This window comes from Augochlora pura, chromosome 3 (assembly GCF_028453695.1).
Source record: "Augochlora pura isolate Apur16 chromosome 3, APUR_v2.2.1, whole genome shotgun sequence".
NCBI lineage: Eukaryota > Metazoa > Arthropoda > Insecta > Hymenoptera > Halictidae > Augochlora > Augochlora pura.
This window is the reverse complement of record NC_135774.1, coordinates 31,671,339-31,684,440: the sequence shown is the minus strand read 5'-3', so window position 1 is coordinate 31,684,440 and position 13,102 is coordinate 31,671,339. Positions and strand designations below refer to the sequence as shown.

At 48.6% G+C, this 13,102-nt stretch overlaps 1 protein-coding gene across 7 annotated transcripts in view; it reads left to right on the top strand.

Moving 5' to 3' along the window:
- Positions 1-11,985, top strand: part of Mitofilin (inner membrane mitochondrial protein mitofilin) — a 52,184-nt gene extending 40,199 nt beyond the window's left edge. For 2 of the 7 annotated variants that reach the window (XM_078176816.1, XM_078176813.1), the window contains 2 exons: positions 8,298-8,490; positions 9,220-11,985. In XM_078176816.1, coding sequence (XP_078032942.1) covers positions 8,298-8,490; positions 9,220-9,234 — 208 coding nt within the window. In that variant the 3' untranslated portion in view covers positions 9,235-11,985. Of the gene's footprint in view, positions 1-8,297; positions 8,756-9,216 lie in introns of those variants that run through there. The other 5 variants (XR_013493728.1, XR_013493727.1, XR_013493726.1 and 2 more) reach the window with 5 other exon arrangements.
- The last annotated feature ends 1,117 nt before the right edge of the window (positions 11,986-13,102 follow it).

The window sequence follows — 13,102 nt, the reverse complement described above, 5'->3', positions numbered from 1 at the left end:
TAGCCTTATTATACCGAGGACGATTTCTGCATAAAATCGCCGACGCTTTAAAATATCATGCTCGTACTTCGATTTCAAACTGAAGTGGTGTAAATTGCCAACGAGATTCGCATCTGTCCTTCAGTGTTAACTATTTACCGTTCGAAACGTATACTTTCGCGCGGTAGACGCGTTATCATGCGACTCGTAACATTTTTCTTTCTCGTCTGTGCGCGAAAAAACGCGCGGTATCAGCGTTTAGGCTCGTTTACACGGGCGTTCCTGCAACGTCACACCGTTGTCGCGACGTTAACTGCGTGTACACGGAGTAAATTAGAGCGCGCCGCTGTTCACCGCTCAAAAGTTTCTCCCACCCCACGTCTGCCCGCATTTTTTTCTTGTTTCTCTGCAGCGATAAGCGAACCTGTATTCAAGATAATTTTTACACCGTTGCGGCGAAAGTTTGAAAACGTTCCAGGCGAGAATATAATTCGCCAATATGGCCGCGAGTTCCGCACGTTACAACTAGATCTGCGATCTCGCACGTACCGATAAGAAACTGCAGTTTCGCTGATTCGACCGATAAGTGGTCAAACCTTTTGGCTCGAAGGGATTCTATAGGCGGTGCTCTACATGTAACTGCCAGCAGATTACCAGATTTAACGCATCCTGAATTTGAACGAAAAATACTTTGAGGAATATTTCAAAAAATCATAAAAAAATCCCAGGCCGTTTTACGGCAATGTAGCTTCCGGTATCGGAAAGTAGACACGTTCAGCTTCAATTTAAGCATCCTGAAGTCCAAATTGCTCCACGGGAAAGTTACTGGAAACTCGCCCAAAGTCCAAAAATGAGCCCCCGACGGCCCGATAGGCCCGATTATTTGATTCAAAAAATCATAAAAAAATCCCAGGCCGTTTTACGGCAATGTAGCTTCCGGTATCGGAAAGTAGACACTTTCAGCTTCAATTTAAGCACCCTGAAGTCCAAATTGCTCCACGGGAAAGTTATGAACTCGCCCAAAGTAAAAATGAGCCCCGACGCATACCCGTTATTTGATTCAAAAAATTTAAAAAAATCCCAGGCCGTTTTAGGCAATGTAGCTTCCGGTATCGGAAAGTAGACACTTTCAGCTTCAATTTAAGCACCCTGAAGTCCAAATTGCCCCACGGGAAAGTTATTGGAAACTCGCCCAAAGTCCATAAATGAGCCCGAATCGGCCTAATAGGCCCGATTATTTGATTTAAAAAATCATAAAAAAATCCCAGGCCGTTTTACGGGAATGTAGCTTCCTCACCGAAAAGAGTCGAGTTTATCGTTGATGGAACAAATGATCGGTCGTTTTCGAACGGCGGCGTGTCCATAAACAGCGGACATATTTATGGCGCCTACCTCGCGCGCGTTTCCGAAGATTGGTCGCCCATATACGAACTCTGTATGTTCAGTTTGTCTCATTGTCCGTTATCTGGCAAATATTTCATGGAAGATAGAAGGCTGGAAACGAATGTTTCGAATGGCATTTCTGAATCGAGGTTGGAATAGAGTAGTTAACGTAGCAGCGATAATCTCGTTTTATATTTAACCCTTCGCTTGTTTTAGAAATGTTTGAAAAATTATGATGGGAAAGTTAACTCGGCGAGTAAAAGTTGGTAGCTGCTGGAACGTGGAATAAATTTAGCGCGTAATTTTCGCTCCGAAAAAGTTGTCGCTTCTTGGAGGTGCCTGTCAACGACACCGAAACAAAGCTTCAAGTCCGAACGCGCCGGTGTACAAAGAGTTAAAGACAATGCTGCCATCGAATTTCACACCTGTTTAGAAGGAAGGATAATTCGAGCGCGAGGAAACGGGCCTCGAGAGAGAGGCCGTCCCTCACCCGGAAAATTAATTTCCTCGTTGCCGAGCTTTTTCTTCCCCCACCGTGAACACCTTTCACCCTCTAATTAGCAGACGCGTGGAGTCTCGATCAGTTTCCTGATGCGACGACCCTGTTTTACAGAGTCGCCGGGGCACAATCGCGTTTTACCGTGTTAACAGGAGCCGCCATATTCTGCTCGCCTCGCATGAAGTTGCTCTAAAACGATTAAGAGCCAACACACGCTAGCGGACAGTCCTCTGACCGGGCACGGTCCAGAGAAATCCTGTCGGGCCTCGCATCGCGCAGTTGTCTTCCAAGTCCGATCGAATGCATACGCTATAAATCGATAATTATATATGCTAGGATATTTCTTATCGAACTAACGATGTTCACCACTGTGCCCCAGTTTATCTATAGAAAGGAGACGTGCGCGAGCGAATTACAATTTACACGCGGGCTGTAACAAATCCGTAACGATCAGTGAAATAAAATTCCCGCAGAGGAGTCCAGGCGATTTGAAGAAATTTATTTAACAGGATTTATGAAATTACGACTTATCGCAGCGGATACAGATCGAGATCGCGACCTCTCGCACGATTTATAGATCCTGGCGCGCAATAAAACACAGCGGAATAAAATATTCAACGTTTTTGAAACGCTTATAAAATTACGGTAACGCATAATATAACGAGGCTGGATTCGCGAGATCGAAATTTGTCACGGCGATTAAAAATCAAGATAATGGTTCGCAGGTACGAGTTTAAAATTCGAGTAATTGAAAGAAGAATTATTAGAAGACTGTTCCTTACGTGATTTATACGGCATCGAATAAAAACCGGGCGAGATAAAAACATTTAATAAATTCGCCGCACTCCCGCAGATCCGATGCCATTCATTTAACGCGGCAGGACGGGCTAAACTAAAATATACCGCGGCGAATAAAACCGAAGACCGCGAGTCCGATGAAGACGAGCGAAACAAAAAATATTAAACTCGCTTTGTTTAACGGGACGGGAGTCGTGGGACTAAAATTGATCGCGTCCGAAAATCGACTATTAAATGTCGCGATTTTTCCATCGATATCATTTCATTTGGAATAATTGCGAAACGGATTCGAGCGCTCCAGAGTTTTCGGGAGTCCGGTCGAGCCGAATCGCAAATTGCTGGCCAATTTTAATTATCGTCGACCAGAGTTAATTGTTGTTCGACCGGTCGACTTGAGAACTCGGCTGTCGGGGAGTTTCGTGTAAAATGGCGGCGGTACGATCGCCGGGGACCCGGCGTGGGCGATCCGCAGATTTATCGGACTCGTATCGCTTCCGTGGTCTAACAGGAGGAAAAAGAAGCCGCGGAATGCATAAAGAACTAGACGGCGGCAATGCGGCTGCAAATATGCATATCATAGATAGAGGGCGGCGGGGCAGGGGACGGGGGAGGGTGGCGTCGTTTCAACGTTGGAGAGATGAAAAAATTCCGTGAATATGCGTCGGACTTACTGCCTTAACAAGTACGCGGCCGCGCATCGTGGAGAGGGGGGGGGGGCTGCGAAATAAACCAAAAAATAAATAAATAAAAACGAGAAACGCGGACGCGAGTGTGCCGCGCGCGGAATGGTGGATTTGCATTTGGCATGGTGTCCTAAAAACCCGGCTGAATCGCGGAAATTATGTGGAAAAAAGAGGAGTTGAAGTCTTGAAAATGACTGGACGATGGGACGAGCGTGGAACGGAATGACCAAACAGAAACAATTATGACGGGAACGTGTGCTGGGTAGACGGACGCTGGATAGATTATTATTATACTAATGTACAAATTTCCGTCCTTACAAAATCGCGGAGCGTGCGAGTAAACTCGATCTTCCAAAGGCCGTTTGGAGAAGTTTGTTCGCGGAAATCTATGGCGTAACGACGTAAAATGTATTACGTTCTTTTCGCGCAGCAAAAGTATCTTATTTTATAGACAGGGCAAGGTTATCCAATTTTTAAGAGAAAGACCGGATGAATTTGTTAGGAACGCTTCGAGCTTACGCGCACTCGAATGCCGAAGCTCTCCGAACCATTCTCGGTAGAACGAGGATGCTCCCCCCAGAATATCCTAATTACCAGGCATAAAACCGTCAAAACTCAATGACGTAGAACGCGATCGACGGACGCAAAATTCACCGCGAAACCAAACACCCAGGGGGCCTCGAATCCATCGGCGTACCAACCTGCGAATCTAATCAGCGTCCTGCATAATGAACGAACCCAATTTTCCGGTAATCCGTGGGTGCCCGTGGCCCGATAAACAAAAGCATCGACTGCCATAGGAACGCGATTTTCTTGTTCCGCATTGTTCAAGCATCATAGCGATACCGTTCGAAGCTCGCTCGTTCGGATCGGCCGTGTGCTCCATTATTCGGCGTCGCTGCCAGGGACTGTTGGTGTTCGATTTTCATCGGTAATTAAATTGCTCGTTGCAGCGTCTTAAAAATCACAAGTTTGTCGAAAACGAGGAGATTCCTGTAATCTCTCTGGATTAAAACGAACTGAATCTTGACGAGAGAAGATCCAGAGCGAAATTTAATTCTTTCGTTGATGGTTTCAGTCGATTGGAAACTTAATTACTTCGACTCTCTTTTGTATTTCAACCTCCCCACGACGAACGTAAATACTAATCCAATTAAGTGCGAATTTCTTAAGAAATATTCAAGCGTCCATCTTCGATTTTAATTAGAAAGGTTGGGCAGAAAGAGACGGGGGACGTCGTGCAGTTCGCAACGCCGTTTCGAACGCTCCGCGTAATCGAGCTTCGCCAGTCTCGCAGGATTTTTGTTCCATTTACACGCATTTCCCGGCGAGCCTTGTGGCAGACGAGGATAGCAGAGTCGGTCGTCGACAGCATCATTTTTTGGCCTGCAAACGAGGAGATAAGCCGTGAAAAGCGCGGCACGGGGGCGGGGCGGAGTCTCGCGAGCCGGGGACCCGGCAAATGACTCTGTTCTTTGTCAAGCTGCACGTGACGGATATTACGGCAGGTGTTTTCGTCTCTGCCGGTCGTTCGGAGATATTGCCCCCCGCCGCCGCCGCCGCCGCCGCCGTGCTCCTCGGGGTCCCGTAAGAGTAATTTATGGGGTCGTCGGAGTGGTAGCGAGGGAGCAGCCGGGTCGGGTCGCGTGACTCGAAAACCGTCGCTCGGCACGAGAAAACCTCCATCTAATTGGACGACCGATAGAAACGCGACGGCCTCTTCAGCGTTCGAGTGGCTGACTAACTCGCTCTAACATTCCTTTTTACACCGGGAAAGATTGAAAAGCCGATGCGCGACCGGCGAGCACCGAAATTTCAGGTTCACGACGCGTCGACGACGAAGTCTTGTCGCTCGAAATATTTCGAGCTTACGGTCTTCGCTATTTCCGGCTAAATTTCTATTTAGTCAGACACGTTTCTCCGCTTTAAAAAGCAGGTTTACGAAGCGCGCGCGATGATTTCCGGGACGTCATAACACTCTGGCAGGCGTGACGGTAGGGGTTGGGAAAACGTGGTCAAACAATTCCGGAAGGTCCCGGTGCGGGTGGATCGCTCGTTAAAACAAGTAGGTTGCCGTTGGCCGGGGGTATCAGGTATCGGCGATCGCGTGCGAGGAAACTTGAAGCCGGTCTCTCTCTCGTTCGTCGAAAAACACCGGTCGACACCTCGAACCCCTTCGAGACTCGTTCCCCGTCCTCGTATTCGTGCCGCGGGATTATTAATTGCGTGACGAGCGCCGGTCGACCGTGATTTCCGACGGAGGCCGTGCTTCGACGGCGAATATTCGGCGCTCGGGGAACTTCGGAACATCGAATTTGATGGATCGCCAAGAATCTCGGGGACTATCCCGCTCCAACGAATTCCCCCCACTCGATGGAAATAAATCGATGTTCATCGTTACAACGAACGTTCAAAGGACGCTAAACTCCGGTGTTTTGAGAGAAACGATCTCGGGCCCGATATGAATCCGGTCGAATGCGAGCAACATCGAGCTTGCTCGAGCTTCTTCCCGCAGATAATCGGCACACCTGGTCAGGAACCCCCCGGTACCCATTCAGAGTTCCATCAGCGGCCGTTAAACTTTCATTGCCGTGAAAAGCGTAGTTTTTCCGTGGGAGACACGCGGACGAACGTGTCCGATGCCGCTCGCGGGAACGAACACGTACGAGTGCGGCGGATGCACGCTGCAGATTCTTGCGGTCGCGCATAACCCTGGGATCCACGTACACGCGCGCGTATACGCGGAGCAAACACATGGACGAGCCACCGGGGTAGGTATGCGTGGACAAACACTCGATAAAGAGAGAGAGAGAGAGAGAGAGAGAGAGAGGGGGAGAGGATGGAGGCGAGAGGTCTACAAGCCACGGAGAATCGTGAATTTTTTAACCGGAAGCGCACTGCGGTTTGCACAGCGGCCACAGCTGAGGATCCTTATACGTGACGGAAGCCCTTCCTCAATATTAAGGTTTAATATTTAAGGGGGGGATGCGCGTTACTTCCGGTCGCACATCTCGGTCTCCCTGGTATTGACTGTTTCTGGCCGTCTTTTATCTTCGAGCTCGTTGCAAAACTTCGTTTTATTTCATTTCCACTAGTCGCCGCATTAAACGGTAAATTTTCATTTGGCTGTACGTAAAGTAGCAACGCACGATTGCGCGGCGTTATTAGCGACTCGGGGAGCACAGGCTCCCGCGTATCCCAGCGGTGGCAGTCGCAAAGCTGAGTGTTAAACTTGTCGCGCGTCCTTCGCGGAAGCTTTGACGAGCTTGAAATAAAACAGAGACGGTACGAAACTTCCCCGAAAGTTCCGCATTTTAATTTGTTCCACACCATAAACCCCGGAACCTAGTTACAGCGAGGCTCCGACCGACACCCTGCCGTAAACTTTATTGAAAAACTAAACTTGTTAGCCGATTTCAGATACATCGGTAACGTCCGCGTTAACTTCCGTACCAGTTTCCACGGGAATTTCTTCGCTTCTGATACTTGACGGCGGGTGTCGGGGTCCTTTTGATCCGAGTTTATAAATGTCCGTCCGACGTTCGTTCGAAGCCGACAAGGATTAAACGCGACTCTCGTCTGCTCGAATCCCTTCCGCCGAAAGTGATCTCTGGGAGAAAATACTAATTTCTCAGAGTTCAGCAGACGATCTCGAACGATTTATTCGCGATCGGATACGTCGGTCTCCGTCGCAGCGATCCACGACCGAAAACCGCGAAATAATGTTCGAGGAAGCTCAATTTCGACGCACGGTGCAAATACTTCGATACGATCGCGAACGCGACTTCAGCTTTTACGATTATACCCGTCGACGATCAGCGGACAGGTAATTTGGATGATCGTCTTCGGAAAGCGATCCCGTTGAAGATTATCGAGTATCGGAATCCAATCACCAACTGCTTCCCGCGTCTTTATTCCTTGACGAATCAGATATTAAAATGGAAAACGAACCGATCCAGTCGAGAAACCACCGAGGCGGTTAAGCTTCCTCGTCCGATAAAATTGTGGGCTTTCCCAGCAATGACCACGCTTCATCAACAATCGCTCTGCTCCCATAAATCGTTGGCAATTTTATTCTTATATCTCGATCGATCGACCATTTCTTCCACTTGTTAAAACCTCTGCAACGAGGTTCCATTTGCGCTCGGGAAAAACTGACTTCAAATGATCCGAGAAATCTCCCTAGTTTTCCGATTTTGTGTAGCTTTTGGGACACCCTGTAGAGACACGAATAGATTAACCCTTCGGTCGTTTAGATGTACATAAAACCGCGCGTGGCTACGCGAACGTTTGCCCAGAGATTCTAGAGACGGCGATGGCGGTATGTTGGTTCGCGAGGGGGGATTCGTCTACTTTGGGGTGAGTTTCGGGGATGGTGCAGCGACGACGGGCCACGTACGAACTGCGAAACTCGTGCCTCTTTCTGGGAAAACTCGCCGATGTTGCCGGCGTCTCCGCGCGATAGTTGCTCGAACAATAGTTCTCGAGCGGAGCGGTTAGCGACATCCGGCGCGCTATCGGCTCTCGGACGCATCGCTTCCGGTGCCGGGCGGGATACAGGATACAGAAGGGGTAGCTACCCCTCGAGGACACTCGGGCCGCGTCGGACCGGGCCAAACTGCAAACTTTTTCATCCGCCTTCGGAACAGGGATAATGCAACGTAACGGCTGTGCCGTCGATCGTTTCGGGCCGCGTAAGCGGGTGGGAACAGGCTCCAGCAGGGGTAGTTATCGATTAATTGGCCTCGGCCGTGTGAAAAACGGATACGTCCATGTAAAATCGAGGGCCTCTGTCCGTTCTTTCTCCTCGCAGCCGTTGACGACGGTCGTCGTTCAACAAAAACGGATCCGCGGGAAAAAGGACGATTCCTCGAACTTGTCGCGATTCAGACATAATTAGAACGCGAAGGTTTGAGCAGGGTTTAAACATCGGTCGTCGAATTTTTCTATTCCAGGTTTTGGCTCGACCGAGGCGACTTCAAGATGGCGCTCAGATACATGAACTTGCTGAAGGGCGCGCCTAGATCGGTTGCCAGGGACTGGATGAACGAGACGAGGATCCTGTTGGAGACCCAGCAGGCCGTCGACACCTTGTTGGCGTACGCAGGAGCGATCGGTTTGGTATTCCTTGGTGCTGGAGACGCGAAGGTCAGTGTCAACTAAAAAGTCAGAGCGATATTCACAGCGAGAACACTGCCAAACTCGAACTTGCCATTCGAAAATGCGAGATCCAAATGCGATCGCTAGAGTTGAACATCGTCCCAGTAAAACGTTCAACAGCTCTTCGGCAGTCTTTAGGTGAATTTATCATTTAACTGGCTCGACTGCCGCAGATAGGAGATCATCTGTATTTTTTGGTATTATTTATAACAACATCTAGCAATGGTGAAATACATAGAAATATTTATATCGATTCTGTTGCGTTTTCGTCCTCCTTAATTTTCTGCTTCCAATTAATCGGTCGCTGCTCGAGTCTTCTACATACGTTAGATGGTAAAAATACGGGTGTTCAACGATGCTTCGGAAATCGGTCGCACTGACATCAACTAAACTCATCATTGTTCTCTAAGGCTCTATGTTCGACGATAGAGATCGCGACGATTTTATTTTTAATTTTCTCGTAGGAAGAACGGTCCACGTATTTTCATTTCTATATTCTACAATATTAGCTCGGATTCTCGTTTCCATTTCAAACGTTGAAGCGGTATTCCTAAAAATGGATAAAACACGGGGAAAATGACAGATAATTTGCATTTTAGCCGCGTTTGCTCCGTCGCGAATAATGAATCTCAAGTAGCAAAACTTGAGGAGAATCGTTTTGGAATACGAATTTCGCGCGTCACGTTTTCTTCGTTGTGCTTCGAACTGTTGCAGTAGACGACGTCGAAGTAAAAGCTCGCTTCGAGAAAGCTGTCCATCGAGATCAAGGAAGGCAACGCGCTCGAGAGGCACCAGGAGGGACGTGGAACAGACGCATACATACACATATACACAGATACACGTACACAGGGTTAAATAAACGGGAAAGTCACAGATACTCTTAGCGACGCGAGAACACAGGCAGCGAAGGCAGCGAAGGCAGCGAAGGCACCGAAGGGAGGAGAGGGGCGGCTCGGAAGGACGGCGAAAGAAATATGGAAACAGCCCTTGCACAATGGACGATATTTTCTGCACGAAGACAAAGATAAAGGGGGGAGAAGACAGCGCCGGAAGAAGAACGACTGAAGTTCGACCTTTCCCTTCGCCACGTTGATTTCGATTCTCGACGACCGCGAACGCCGCGTTCCTAAGTGAATATTCAGAGACCGAGTCGGGGCCAGATGATAGATGGACCCGCGCCGGGAAGAACTGAGATCGCTGATAGAATGGAGAACGCGTCGATATCCGTGGGAAATACGAACGGTAGGTTAATTCTATGAACAAAATGCAGGTTTTTTCCGCGTCGGCTTTACTCTCCGAGAAAAATGGGCCGCAAGTTCGACGATCTCTGCGGTCGGTGGTTCTCAACGAGTACAGCCTCTTCGCTCTTAAATGATTTACGGAATGGATTTATTGTTCGCTTTGGTAGCGAAAAGTTGGCATTGCAATTGTTCGCTGGTTGCGGTTCGCTGTTCAAACCAGGCGTATCCGAAGGTTGATTCGACTCGGCAAGAAATAGCGAGTTCATCTTGGAATTGATTTGTTCGTCTCATTTAGATATTGAAGCATGTCGAATATATAAAAATATTACGGCGCACGTAAACGAAGTATTCGATTGAGAACCACTAACACCAGTCTGCCCAACCTATTAACTTCAAACACCTTTCTCCCAGAAATGCAGCCGCGCTCGAAGCAAATTCATTTTGTACTTTCGTCAGATTTCTAGCCAAACGACGAGTTTCCGTCGACTCGAAAATTACCACTGGAATTTGGCCTCGACGACGGATTCGACGATTCTGTTTCACTTGTAACCAAGCAATAACTGTTATACTCCACGCACCGGGTGTCTCGTTTCAGTCGACCGAAAATTGTCGCGCGATGCTTCGAAGAACGCTCGAGACTCGTCGTTCGACGAGGTAGCATTGTCTCGGTGCAATTGGAAGAAGGAAACGCGCGAGAAGGGGAGAAATGGCTCGCGGACGAGGTTCATCGAGGGCCGAACGTTTCGGTGCCGTCGACGATCGAAACGAGGCGACGAGGACGTCTCGGGTCGGGTCTCTTTCTAACGAGGGTTTCAAAGGGGAGTTGGACTGCCGCCTAATTTATTTCGTTCCGCGTTTTCCAACGTTAATCCGGGGATCCACGAGCGCCAGCTGGGTCCACGCGTCCCCTCGTTTCAACCCGGGCGGACACTTTTGAAAAACTTGCCGGGCTTATCGGATCCGAGCGACGCGCACCGCCTTCTGGCAAATTCTCGGGACACTTTCGACCGTAACGCGGTGTAATCACGGGGAAAATGCAGAATATTTGCCGTGTTTTTCGCAACCCTCCGGCGAAGTCGCGCGCGATTTTCCGAAAGAGAATCCGGCCGCGTTAATTACCAACGACGTTTCCCGCGGCGTTGCCTCGCGTCCACGCAGCCATCAAATTCTTCCAAATAATTCGTCCCGCGGGTCGGTAATTAACGTAGAAAATGTTACCAGCCGCTGGACGGTGTTCAAGGGGTTGACGGTTCAAATATTTGCTACTATCTCGTACTTTATTCGTTCAAACGTTTTCATAGTTCTTTTCCAGTGATTTGTATTCTGTATTTTCCTGTGAATGCACCTCGGCGCAGTGCCAACGGGTGCGATCGTCGCGACGACGATGGACGATGGACGATGGACGATGAACGATGAACGATGAACGATGAACGATCTACGAGAGTTTCTTAGCAGCGCATCGTAAAGACGAGTATTCTGTAAAGCACGCGACCTTTTGTACCTATCGATCGCGATCCGGCGATCGACCGCATGGAAAGTCTGTTCCGGCTGTTTGGACGCGAGTTGTCGTAGCCCTTGGATCGTCTGGATCCACCGAGAAACGGAAATGGCGTCGATCGGCCCGTTTCAAGGGTCGCCGCTTATCGTCCGCTAGCAAATAAATAGAGAATTCAACAAATAAACGTTTCATCCATGCTGTACAATCTCGTCTCACTCATTCTTCGTCGTGTCATATCGAACAAACGTTTCACGGATCACTCTATGGACACTCGAATACCGAACGTTCGTTCCATTTAGCACCGAAAGAGTCGAGGCATCGATATTTTCCAGAGACGCTGCAGATTCTGTCGACGAGCGGACAAACTCGGCGCGTTGCCGTGGTCTCTTCTCCTGTTTTTCCGTAGTACGGTGAATTGAATTGTAATTAGATGTGAAGAGGCAAGGGAGACTTTGCTAATAGCTTTGTTTAGGGCGGAATAAAGTTCGGTTAACGGGCGAACAGAATAAAGCATTATGTTCGACGAAGATCATGGTTGCGAAGCGAACGAGGACGATAAAGTGGCGCGAAGACCGTGCTCGTAACTCGAAGCACCATGGACGCAGCGAACGCTGGAGGCTGGAGGCTGGTGGCTGGTGGCCGGAGGCGCAAACTGCTCTGCGGAGTGTGCTCACGGTTGTACCGTTGCTTGGTAGCGACCTGGAGATTCTTCGAATGATCAATAAAGGTTTTATGACTGTTTCAGACTGCCGCTAATGTATATTTTATTGCATCCCACGTCACCTCCTATTCCGTAGCTCGGCCGCCTGTTCCGTTTAACCCGATCCTATCGTTGCGCCATTCAAGAAGGCGTCGCGTCAAATTGGACTTCTCCGGTTATGAATAAAAGAAAAGAGGATCTTGAAAAATGCATTCGGAATGAATATTCATAGTCGTCTGCGTTTGAACCGGATGGGCATTCATCTACGTTGAAAAAAAGTAATGGAGAACATGTATGCAAAATTTCACGACATCATTTTTTACTTTCAGATTATTCGATATCAGATGTGTCGGATCGGCGGAATTTTATTAAAATTAAACCAGACGCGATCGAGAGATTTTTCGTGCAAACGCTGCCCCACTATCGACCATTGCGACTTCCAAGAAAATAATTACTATACCCGGGAAAAAATTCGATCGTATCCTTCTAATTTTCGTCAAGGATCCGTGAGAAACTCGCGATAGCATCGCTTTGTAGTTTTCTGTTGAAAAATCGCGAAAGGTGTGTCGAGTGGGCGAGGAGACGCGGAAGTGAAATAAGAGAGGGAATCAGGAGATAACGAAGAATAGTGATAAACGAAGGCGGCCCCATGAGAATGAACTTGTTTGCGGCATAGGTAGTGTTTTTCTTCGCGACAGGAAATAATGATAGGAGGAGGATGGTTTCCCTCGGTGACGTATCCGGCCGCGGCGGAGGCGCACCGTCATGATTTCACGAATAAATCGGGAATCTTGGCTCGCGTAGAAACGAGATAAAGCAAGTTAATCAAGCGTGATGCGAGCAACAAAGAAAACGGGGTCGCGGCGATTCCCGAGCGGAGATAAGCTTGCACCGAAAATCCTCCCTGGGACAGCGCAATTTTTCATGGCCGCTCAAGAACAAGGCTGCTGCTTGGTTTTATGCATCAATAAAACAAACCCCGTGCCGCGGCCGCGGCCGCGACGGAGATCCCGCGATATCCGATTAGATTACTCGAAGGAAGCCAATTGTAATTCAACCTTATGCTCTTTAACCAGGTATTCTGGTTTCTCTGGGCATTTTTCTTAAAGGAACTGCTATCATTCTTGCACCAGTTTGCTGCACGTACATTTTTCGGGAACA